The sequence below is a fragment of the Loxodonta africana genome, chromosome 1 (genome assembly GCF_030014295.1).
Source record: "Loxodonta africana isolate mLoxAfr1 chromosome 1, mLoxAfr1.hap2, whole genome shotgun sequence".
NCBI lineage: Eukaryota > Metazoa > Chordata > Mammalia > Proboscidea > Elephantidae > Loxodonta > Loxodonta africana.
This window is the reverse complement of record NC_087342.1, coordinates 118,018,181-118,030,785: the sequence shown is the minus strand read 5'-3', so window position 1 is coordinate 118,030,785 and position 12,605 is coordinate 118,018,181. Positions and strand designations below refer to the sequence as shown.

The window sequence follows — 12,605 nt, the reverse complement described above, 5'->3', positions numbered from 1 at the left end:
GAGAATCAAAAGTCAAGTCAAGGGGAAGTTTGGTTGAAATATGGCATCTTTGCATTTGATGAGAAGGTTTATAATGGTGATGAGAAGGGTACAAGGCATAAGGGAAGTCTCCCTCAATCTCTTGCTTTTTTGCCTCATTTAGCAGGGCCCACCTGAGCCCAGCCAACTTCCATTCCTTCCTTGTCCCTTTTCACACACACATACTTCAGAAATATTTCTAAACAATGAAGAAAAGAAGGAAATGAGAAAGACTGGAATTTCTTGCTTAAATTACCCACAGCTGTTCTTATAACCCATCCATCTCCCTTGGAGGCAGATGTGAACTTACAGTTGGATTTCAATCACCTATTACCTAAGATCTATGACTACATTAGTACTCATGCCCTCTGAAACATTCCAGTTGTACATTTCCAAGAGTAACAACAAAGGGAATGAGTGAGTTGGCTAAATTGGGGATGAACTTTGTGTGAACATCAGTATTCTTAATAAGGTTTGACACATTATTCGACATATTGTGATAATTTGGAAGAAATATGCTTCCATTGTAGTGATATTTTTGTGTCCCTAAAGCTCATTAAAATGAGATCTTATCTATGTACCACATACTATTCTATAAGCCTGTCTCTGCTATTTCCCTGGCACTTAAAAATAACATGTCAAATGTAGAAAGTTTATTAAATAAACTGTCATCAATAGAATGTGATTCAAACTAAGGGCTTTTTGGTAAATTAGTAATAGGCCCAAATACCTGCCCTATTTTCTGAAGTTTTTTTTTTATTAAGAACACATACTGTGGTTTTGAATTATATGAATGAAATAAATTCATACTGGTAGCAGTTAAATGAAATAGAATAAATATTTCTAAAGGCAAGTGTAACATAAAGAAAAAATGATGCTTCCCTCCAAAGATGATAGACAGTGAAAACAGAATGAAATAGAAAATTTATTCTTTTACATAGGAGGTAAGAAACTGTTTAAAAATTGGTGCATGGGAAATAATTCCTCATATACTCTATGATAAATTATAAGTTAATTTACATATAAACATGTGATTTAAAGCCTTGAAAATATAGTAAAACATTATCACTTTACGTGTTAATATTGTCAAATATGAAATTATTCATTCAAAGTTTAGACTGAAGATTAATGGACATGAAGATATAATTTACATCTATTTTTTTTATATTCAAAGTATAAATACTAATGGAGGAAATATTTAAAGAACACAAATTATTACCAGCTCCTATAGGTACAGACTTGGAAACCCTGGTGGTGTAGTGATTAAGAGTTCGGCTGCTAACCAAAGGGTCAGCAGTTCAAATCCACCAGGCAATCCTTGGAAACCCTATGGGACAGTTCTACCCTGTCCTATAGGGTGGCTATGAGTTGGAATTGACTCAACGGCAACAGGTTTGGTTTTGGGGGGTTTGGTAGGTACAGAGGAGTGTTAATGGCAAAGGCTTTGACATAAGGAAGACCTGGGTAGGATTTTGCCTAGCTCTGTGACTTCTGAGGCTCTGCTTCCTCCTATGTAAAATGAATGTGTAATAATAATACCTACCTCATAGGGTTTAATAAGGTTTAAAGCTTATTTTCAACATAAGAATTCAAAACATTAGTCACTATTATTCTTGTTGATGCTAACATCCGTCAAAAATAATAAAGTGAAATACAGAGAATGAGTTAATCTAATCAACTGGCAACAGGTCATTAGCCTGGTTTCATTTTTACTACACTTAAGGGAACTTCTATTAAATTATTTAAAAATAGACTGCAATTCAGGGACACTATAAATTGAGGCAAACCTTAACTGTAATTAGTTTAAATTAATGGTGTTTTACTGGATCTGGTCCATTGTAAAATACACTGTTTGTGCAATAAAGAATCAAAGAAGTAAATGAATTATTTTGCACTGATTTTTATTTTTTTATGGAGAAAATAATCAATCCTAGACCAAAGTCCCCATAAAGAGGAATTAGTGAAACAATTTCTTGTTATTTTATTAAACTGTTGTAATCATCCCAGGAAAATTACAAATCCTATAAGCATTCTCAGAGCCCTGGTGGCACAGTGGTTAAGAGCTCAGCTACTAACCAAAAGGTCAGCAGTTCAAATCCACCAGCCACTCCTTGGAAACCCTCTGGGGCAGTTCTACTCTGTCCTATAGGGTCGCAATGAGTCAGAACCAACACGACGGCACCTAATAACAACATGAGCATTCCAATATATCAAAAATAACGACTTTGTTTGTTTCAACACCAACCAGTTCTTTGGCCAGCTCTCTTGTAATTTCTACAAAAAAAGCATTTTTGCTTATTTTACTGTTTAATTGTTTACTATCCTGAATATATGCTTGTCTTTGTCTTTACCATTCTCACCCTAGTAACTCCTCAGTGACAGGTATAGGGCAGACAATAAGTATTTGCTGAATCAAAGAACAAAAGTGAAAAGGTGAATAGTAGAGCCAGATAATACTGGTCAGTCTTCCTACTAATCATAACCAATAGAGTATACACTGAGCTTTTAAAAAGGACCCAAAATAGAAAATAGGGATTTTTGGTGGGTGATGCTAATTTCTTGGGGAGATCCTCAACTGTAACAACACTCTTTTTCTCTTGACTCTAACTTAAGTCTTCCCTTTGTTCAACCTCCTCTGTGGAGCAGGAGTGGGTAAAGTGCATGATCCCTGCTTCTGAACCTAACCCAAGAATCTCTACACACGGAGTCCCAGCAGGTATACACGGCAAAATGCCTAGCTTCTTGAAAGGTTTGAAGAGAAATGGTGGGAAATTGCAATATTCCATAGGTTTCTCAGATTTGCTTTTGAGTGTTCATGGGAAAGAAGGGGAGAATATGGTGCGAGATTGATTAATTAAGAGAACACAACTCACAATGCGAGACATCCCATAGTTGAGCCAATAGGAATGTTAGAATTTCTAGAAGAAAAATATTATAATGTCCTTCTTCTAAAAAAAAGTTAGAACTTATTATATTTAAGACAGATTATTCACATAAAATCTAGCATAAAGCTGAAGTGGACTTCTGCTCTAAAATTTGATTTTTCCCCGAACTAAAAGATGTAATAACTGCAGCAGGATATTACAAGAGTGAATTATCTATGAGTTGGCAGCAAGGAACTGGTTTTCCACCTTCCATTGTAAGATTATCCCACATATTCTTCCAGATGATATGGACAAATCTGAGATGTTGCAAACAACAATTCAAATGTCATGTTGTAAGAAAGTGAAAAAACAAAGCTTCTTACTCAAAAAACCAAATTTAATCAAGGTCGAGAATCATATCTGAATCAGAGTTTATATTGGTTATAGAATGTACCAAACCTGTTGGATGATTCAGTGTTAATTTTAAATGATTCAAACGTGCTCACAAACTTATGGTGGGGGCGGGGAATTAAACGACTTTAATTAACTCTGGTAACCGATAGAAAACAAAGAATAGCTTGAAAAAAAAGCTTGAAGTAACATCTAATTATGAAGTTTTAAGGAGCACCTCTAGAATCATTCCGATCACTATCAAATGAATCACCCCAGGGTGGAAGATGTAGGTGGAGGCATCGGCCATGCACACCATAGTGCAAATTAGTCAACTCTGAGGCACTTTGGTGGAAGGTAGGACTAGATAAGAAAGGAAGGTAGTTGAAAGAATTTGTAGTTACTTTTGGGGCGGGGAGGGGACTGGCTCTTGTAAAATATATTTACCACAAAGGGTAGAGAAAAATCTTTAGGGAAATTTCCTTTTTTTTTGGTACCCAGATGAAGGATCAAGAAATTCAGTAAATCATGGTACTTCTAGTCTTCCAAAGACAGATAGAAGGAGAAGAAGGGAGGGGGAGTGGATGAAGGCAAAAGCGAAGGAAAAAAGGAAAAGAAAAGCAATAACTACGATTTTTTTAAGCAATTCCTATGTCAGACATGACATCAAGGGCTCTTCATACATTATCTCGTATAAACCTTACAGTAATCCAGTGAGAAGCTTATTAATACTCCCAATTTATAAGAAAACTAAAGCACAGATAAGTGATTTTTCCAGAATCAGACAGAATGCAGAAGTGCTATGATTTAAACTTGATTCCAGCCTACTTAAAGCCTCCACTCTTTTAAGTACTATTCCAAATAAGTTCTAAGAACTTTTCTAAGTAGTGTTCCTATTCACATTGCCTCATCATTTCCTCAGCAATTAGGCTTAGTTTATTATCTTCCTTAAAACCAAAAAAAAAAAAAAAAAAAAACCCGTTGCGCCATTGAGTTGATTCTGACTCATAGCGACCCTATAGGACAGAGTAGAACTGCCCCATAGAGCTTCCAAGGAACGTCTGGCGGATTCGAACTGCCAACCTTTTGGTTAGCAGCCGTAGCACTTAACAACTACACCACCAGGGTTTCCATTATCTGCCTTAGGGAGATTCAAATAAAGGCAAAAATATAAAAACTGCAATAAGGAGATGCACAAAATAAACAACTATTTACTTTCAATGACAATGACCAAAATGACATACTAGGAAATATAATGCCTTATTTAAAAGGAAAGTTTATTAGCTTGTTTCACACTGAAAACTGAATATCTGCTTAGGAGACAATGTTGTTTCTGTTAGAATATGTTAGTCAGAAACAGAAGTTCACTACATGACTGACAGTGATGTTATTAGGTGAATGCAGAGTAGGTTGGGATGTGTGTGTGTGTGTGTGTGTGTGTGTGTGTGTGTGTGTGTGTCTAGGACAACTCCTAGTATAACCAGCTTCCCATAATTGTTTGTTGCTCCTAAGTGGAAACTGACCCACTTGCTAAATAATTTACATGCAGAAAAGACAAAGTAGTCAAAGTCAACTAAACTGGCAGTCCCATTTGAAATGGACAAATCTTAGTTTCAAACATATCAGTTGGCTGTTCTTATAATAAGCACAATAAACCATAACAAAAATGAAAACATCATCTAAGGTTTGACAATTAAAAAGGCAGAAAGCGTAAGATGAAGTTCTATTTAGCCACACGAATCCAACTAAATCTCACTTAAGGAATTTACTCAATAAACTTACCTAATATGTTGCCCTAGTCATTAACTGATTTTCCATACCTAGGCCAATCATAACATTCTACCCCTTTCCACTTATGAAAAAATCAATTAATTCAAATTAAATAACTATATAATTGAGTTCCCTCCAAAACATACATCTGTCCATTAAAAAAGCAGTACATATAATTGTAATGGTACTTACATATTTGGTTTCTCGACCAGCTGCTCTTGGAAGAGTTGTAGGCATCTGTATTAAAATAAAAATAATTTTACTGGTGAGATAATAAAGAAAATACTAAAGAATTCAACTTCTTGGGTAAGCGTTCATCTTTTTCCCTATTGCAACTTTCTAGCCATTACTCCCTTTTTTCTATAAAATCCTCTGTTCCTTTAAAAATCATTTCATGGAAATACCACTTTAATTTTCTTTTCTTAGTACTCTCTGTCAGCTTTCTGACAATTTTCCTTTGTTTACTGATGATGTTAACTCATGGATCACAATTTTTCCTTCAGCCAATCCCTTTCGTGACTTTTGGTAATGTTAAAATTCACATGGACGTCTCTATCCTCTCAACTGCTAGAGCTGCTCAACTCTGAAGATATTCTTGTCCACACTGCTTCAACCATCCACTCCCATGACCATTCCTAGACTTTGCCTTCATCAATAAAATCCAAAACCTCTGAAATTTCTATTTGAAACATCCTACCCATAGAACTCTACTTCCTATCTACCAGCTTCATTTCTTAAGTACCCGCATGTAACATTTCCTCCTTTTTTTTTTTTTTTCTTTTAGCAGCTTAAAACACCAGATGCTTATTATTTCACAGTTGTTGACGATCAGGAAACCAAAAGTGGCTTAGCATAGATGGTTCTGGCTCAGAGTCTCTCATGAGTTTACAGACCAGACATCACCTGGGGACCTGGCACTACAGTCATATACAGTCAACTGGGGCTGGAGAATACTCTGCAAGCTCACTCGCAAGATTGTTTATAAGATTCAGTTCCTAGCTGGACTGAGGCTTCTATTCCTTGCTACATGAGTCTCACCATAAGGCGTCTAACAACAGAGTAAGAGATCCAAGAAAGAGAGAGAAAAGAGGTGTCCAAGACGGAACCGCAGTCATTTATAATCTAGACATCTCTTCTTCTATACCATGAAGCATTTCTTCATCCTCATTGGGATTTTCAAACTATTGACCTTCACCAGCTCCATTCTCATTTTATTACCCCTTAACTTTCACAGATTTCATGTTCTTACTCATTTGAATATCTTCCATTCTCTTGCCTCTCTCTATAATATAACAAACTCACCAGCAAAAAAAATTAACCCTAAATGGACCTTTCCATTCCTTTACTCCATACTTACACCTAAGAAGCATTTCACATGGCTGGGAAATTCACTCATCCAGCTAATGATTTTATATTAAATTTATGATTATCAATCTCAAGTAAACACTCAATTCTGTCTGATAATCCCCCAATTTTTCTCTTGTAGGCCCACTTTCACACTTTCTGAGATGAGGTAGTCATTTCTTTAATTCAATTATTCAACAAGTGTTTGTTAGGTACGTACAGTGTGATATACATGTGTGCTTGTGTATATATATAAATATATACATACACACACATATGTATATATAAATATATACATACACACACATCCATTCTTGATTTAAAATGTAAAAAAAAAAGGCCTCACAGACTTCATCAAAACAATAAAGAGCATCTATGAAATACCTATAGCTAACATCACACAATACTGAAAGCTTTCTTCCCATAACCATGAACAAGACAAAACTGTCTGCTTTCACCACTCATATTCAGCATTGTACTGGTGGCTCTAGCCAATGCAATCAGGCAAAAAAAAAAAAATAAGTAACAAGAATTCAGATAAGAATGGAAGAAGAAATACGGTCTTCATGATGACAACATGATCACTCTTAGTGTAGAAATCTGATGGAATATACTTAAAAAGCCACTAGAAGCAATGAGTTTATTAAGGCTGTAAACAGAAAATCGATATAAAAAGTTAATTATGTTTCTGTAGACAATCAGAAATTGAAATTTAAAAAAAACACCACCATTTACAATAACATCAAAAATAAGAACTAGGGATACATCCAAAAAAAGAAGTGCAAGATCATATATGGTCCAACCATTCCACTCTTAGGTAAAATGACAGCATATTTTCATACAAAGCCTTATTTTAAAATGTTCTTAACAGCTCTATTAGTAATAATTCCAACCTGGAAATAATCCAATTGTCCATCAGCTGGTTAAGAGGCAAATAAATTATGGCACATCCATAAAATGGAATACTACTCAGCAAAAAAAAAGAAATGAATTATGGGTGTGAATCTCATATGCCTTCAGTATGAAAAGCCAGACTCAAAAGACTACATTTTGTGTGCTTATGTTTATATGACCTCCTTGAAAAGGCAAAAGTATAGGAACACAAAACAGACCAGTGGAGCCCAGTACTTGGGTTGGAAGAAGGAGCACAAAAGAACTTTTTCAGTTGATAGAAATGGTTTATATCTTGAATGCAGTGGTGGTTCACATAACTATATGCTTTTGTCAAAACTCATAGAACTGTATACTAAAAAGGGTGAATTTTGCTGTAGGTAAAGTTTACATCCATAAATCTAACTTAAAAAAAAACTATATAAGATATAATAAAGAACTTAACAATAGGGATTAAAGAACAGAATGGATACCGAACAAATTCTTGAACTGTAATATCAGATCAAGGAATTACCCTGAAGGAATTAAGAACTGATAAATTGAAGAAATATACAAAGGTTAAGAGATATGTAAGAAAGAAGTAAAAGTGACAAAATCCGTATTATTGGAGCCCAGAGAGAAAGAAACATTTGAAGAAATAATGACTAAAAATTATCCAAAATACAAGGGGAAAAAAAGATCAAAGACTTCAAATGAAAAGTCAAAGACAGTACAAATTAAGATATATAAGCAAGAAAAAAAAATGCAAATTCAGATATATTATAGGAAAAATAAGTAACATCAAAGATAGATCAAATTCTAAAGGCTTACAGAGCCACTCTGTAAATGATAACACTGTGACAGGTGAATAAATATACAGAAAAAATACTTCACAAGTATATTGTTGAAGAAAAAGAACTTAGAAAAAAAAATATTGAATGAAAAAGACCTATCATTTTATGTCCATCCAAACTGTAATTTAAGTGAAAGGGCAAAATAAAGATATTCTCTGAGACAAAGGGAGACAGAATCTACACTGAAAGACTTTGCTGAATATATTTTTCAGCAAGACGCCACCAAGAAGAAAAATTTATTTAGGAGGAAAGTATAAATATATGAGAGGTAAGAATTTTAATAAAAAATAGATCAATAAAAAGCATAATCACAAATTCAGACTTCAATTCCAAAATTACTAAGAAATTATGTGTGCACTTGTGTGTGTGTGAAAAACAAGTCACATGAAAAGAGCACATGCAAGAAGTATTTCTACCCGTGAAGTAAACAATAACACCCAAGAGGAATGTACACCTTAGAACAATCAGTTATAAGAGATCAAAAGGGCAACATTTGCCCAAAAAGCACAAAGAGGTAGAAAATCAGGATGAAAGGAAATGGGGAGCCTAAGAGGCCTAGCGAGCCTAGGACAGAAATGGGGAGAGTGCTGACACATTGTGGGGAATGAAACCAACATCACGGAGCACTTTACACGTACAAACTATCGAATGGGAAGCGAATTTGCCCTGTAAACTTCTACCTAATGCACAAGAAAAAATCAGAAAAAAAATATTAAGAAGAAAAAAAGTATTTCTACTAATCCCAAGAGAGACAATAAATCTGAGAAAAAAACTAGTAATTATCAAGAAGGGAAAAAATACAAGCATTTTGAAATATGGATGAGTGGATCCGTGCTAAGTAACTGAAAAAATAATTTGAAGGTAATAAATAGCATTTTATTACAACAAATAAAAATGTCTACATAATAACAAGAAAACATTTATTCAAAAACAACAATTAATACTCTAGTAATACTCTAAAAATCTCAAATATTCAGAATTTTCTGTCCCTCTGAGTCAAAGAAAAAGGAAAAAAAATTCAGTCAACCAAAAGAAAAAATAGTTTCACAAATAACATCTATGTAAAACTTCTTAGACTAATACGACTTTAGTCTACTTCATTTTGCGCTGCTATACTTCTAAATGGCTTCATGAATTACATAACTAATGGTTTGAGAGGAGCAATAGTTTGAGATGGAATGAGCCCCAAATTCTACATGCAGTTCCAGAAAGCTTCTTATAATGCTTACTTGTAACAACATAGCATATCATTGGCTTTAAAACTTTTTTTGAACTTGACCCACAGTAAGAAATAGATTTTACTTTATAGCCCTTTACACACATATCTATAATGTACATGTACACAAATTGAAAGAAATGTCATACAACAGTACCTACTCTTACTAGAGGATATTTTACGTTCTTATTCTATTTATAAAACGCTGATTGCTAGCCACTAAATGAGTATCTTGGTTTATTACGGGCTTTGACCTGAAGTGTAAAAATCACTGGTCTAGTATATCTTACAGTTAAATAAATTATATTAAATGTGCACATACTTTGATTGTGTCAGAACCCAACAACATCTGTGTGGAACTTGAAGGAGACTCAGAAGAACACTGAAAAAAGAAAAAGGACAAGCCCATGATGCATCTACTAAAGAGGAGAGAAATGAAGAGAAGCGAAGCAAATGATTGAATTGCACATTCTAGTCTAAGGCATTACCATAGACAAGGAATCCTGTAAGACCTTATCAATGGTAGCACAGAGCTCTTCAGTTTGCTGCCTGAGCTGTGCAGGGTTACACAACTGGAAAAATTGAAACCAGGTACTGGGTTAGCAATGAGTTTTGGGATAGCACACCAAAAGCAGGGGTGATCTGAAGACATTACCTCCAAAGGTGAGCCTAATGTGCTGTCCTTGAAGACACTTTCAGTCTTGACTGGCTCATCTAGTGCCTAGTGATAAATGAAATAGTTCTCATATGAGGCTGCTAGTCAAATACGAATGTCTCTTCAAAGAAAGTCCCTATGTGCATCTTATAAGTCCAGATGTGCAATGTCCTCTTCAAAGCAATCACCTCGGGGAACTATATGCAGAAATAACAATGATGTAGCTACTTCTCAAAATATTATAAAAGCTACTTTTGGAGAAATGTTTTGGAGTCAGTTTACAAGAAACGTGCAAAACAAAAATCTTTAGTAAATCATGTCTCATTTTTAATCATTTTTTTCCAAAAAGTCTTTACTAACTTATTCATTAGATTTGACCTCTAATTGTACTTAATCATATTAAAACATATATTTGCTAATTTATTGTGGTATATATCAAATATATAACTGTAGAGAATACTACAATACCTCTATACCCTCCACTGAGAATAAGAAATAAAATGCTTCAGAATAAAAGGAGCCAGCTTCCTCTCCCTTTATATGAGATGTAAAAACTGTCATCGATTCTGTGTTTATCATTCACATATAAGGCTTTAATTTTTTTCAAAATGTACCAATAAATAAATAAATAAATAAAACTCATTGTAGGCAGGTAAATTCCAACTGACAGAGAACTGATAGGACAGGGTAAAGCTGCCCCATAGGGCTTCCAAACCTGTAATCATTACAGAAGCAGACTGCCACATCCTTCTCCCACAGAGCAGGTGCTGGGGTCGAACCGCCAACCTTCCCGTTTACAGACAAATGCTTAAACTTAAACACTGCACTACTAGGGCTTCCTTTCAAGTTATAAGCATATATGTATAGGTCACTAAAAATACATATATAAAGTTGTTCAGCAATTCTTTACTTTTAAAAATATAATGTGTGCTTCTGGTACTTTTTTAATTTAATATTGGTTATTGTTGTCAGGTGCCACTGAGTGGGTTCCAACTAATAACGAGCCTATGTACAAAAGAATAAAACATCCTCCCAAAAGATCCTCACAATTGTTTCTATGTTTGAGACCATTGTTGCAGACACTGTCTGTCCATGTCACCAAGGGTCCTCCTCTTTTTCCTGATCGTCTACTTTACAGAGCATGATGTCCTTCTCCAGGGATTGGTCCCTCCTGATAACATGCCCAAAGTACCTGAGACCAAGTCTCACCATCCTCCCTTCTAAGGAGCATTCTGGCTGTACTTCCTCCAAGACAGATTTTTTTGTTCTTCTGGTAGTCCATGGTATATTATATTATTTTCCAACACCATAATTCAAAGACATCAATTCTCCTTCAGTCTTCCTTACTCTTTAACTTTCGCATGCATATGAGGCAACTGAAAATACTACGACTTGGGTCAGGAACACCTTAGTCTCCAAGGTGACATCTTTGTTTTTGACACTTTAAAGAGGTCTTTTGCAGGACATCTGCACCATGCAATGTGTTTTTTGATTTCTTGACTGCTGCTTCCATGGGTGTTGATTGTGGATCGAAGTAAAATTAAATCCTTGACAATTTCAATAGTTTCTCTGTTTATCATGATGTTGCTTACTGGTCCAGCTGTGAGGATTTTTGTTTTATGTTGAAGTGTAATCCGCACTGAAGGCTATCATCTTTGATTTTCTTCTGTAAGCGCTTCAAGTCCTCTTCACTTTCAGCAAGTTATCTGCATATCACAGGTTGTTCATGAGTCCTCCTCCAATTCTGATGCCATGTTCTTCTTCATATAGTCCAGCTTCTCTGATAACTCACTCAGTATACAGATTGAATAAAAAAAACCAAAACCAAACCCAGTGCCATTGAGTCGATTCCAACTCATAGCGACCCTATAGGACAGAGTAGAACTGCCCCATAGAGTTTCCAAGGAGTGCCTGGCGGATTCAAACTGCCGACTCTTTGGTTAGCAGCCATAGCACTTAACCACCACGCCACCTGGGTTTCCAACAGATTGAATGAGTATGGTGAAAGGATTCAACCCTGACACACACCTTTCGTAACTTTAAACCACGCAGTATCCCCTTGTTCTATTCAATTGACTACCTCTTGGTCTATGTACAGGTTCCTCACGAGCACAATGAAGTATCCTGGAGTTCCCATTCTTTGCAAAAGTATCTATAATTTGTTAAAATCCATACAGTCAAATGCCTTTGCAGAATCAATAAAACACAGGTAAACATCTTTCTGGGCTTCTCTGCTTTCAGCTAAGATACATCTGACATCAGCAATGGCACCCCTCATTCCACATCCTCTTCTGAATCTGGTTTGAATTTCTGGCAGTTCCCTATCGATGTACTGCTGCAACCATTTTTGAATTATCTTCGGCAAAATTTTACTGAAAAATTTTAATGATACCGTTCAATAATTTCTGCATTCTTTTGGATCATCTTTCTTTGAAATGAGCACAAATATGGGTCTCTTGCAGGTGGTTGGCCAGGTAGCTGTTTTCCAAATTTCTTGGCATAGATGAGTGAGTACCTCCAGACTTACATGTTTGTTGAAACATCTCAGTTGGTATTCTGTCAGTTCCTGGAGCCTTGTTTTTTGCCAGTGTCTTCAATAGAGCTTGGACTTCTTCCTTCAATAC

At 35.3% G+C, this 12,605-nt stretch overlaps 1 protein-coding gene across 1 annotated transcript in view; it reads right to left on the bottom strand.

The window, feature by feature from the left end:
- Positions 1-12,605, bottom strand: part of MLIP (muscular LMNA interacting protein) — a 147,915-nt gene that overhangs the window by 87,564 nt on the left and 47,746 nt on the right. The window contains exons 7-10 of the mRNA XM_023544748.2: positions 9,982-10,047; positions 9,815-9,898; positions 9,649-9,708; positions 5,235-5,279 (exon numbers count right to left, since the gene is read on the bottom strand). Coding sequence (XP_023400516.2) covers positions 5,235-5,279; positions 9,649-9,708; positions 9,815-9,898; positions 9,982-10,047 — 255 coding nt within the window. The remainder of the gene's footprint in view (positions 1-5,234; positions 5,280-9,648; positions 9,709-9,814; positions 9,899-9,981; positions 10,048-12,605) is intronic.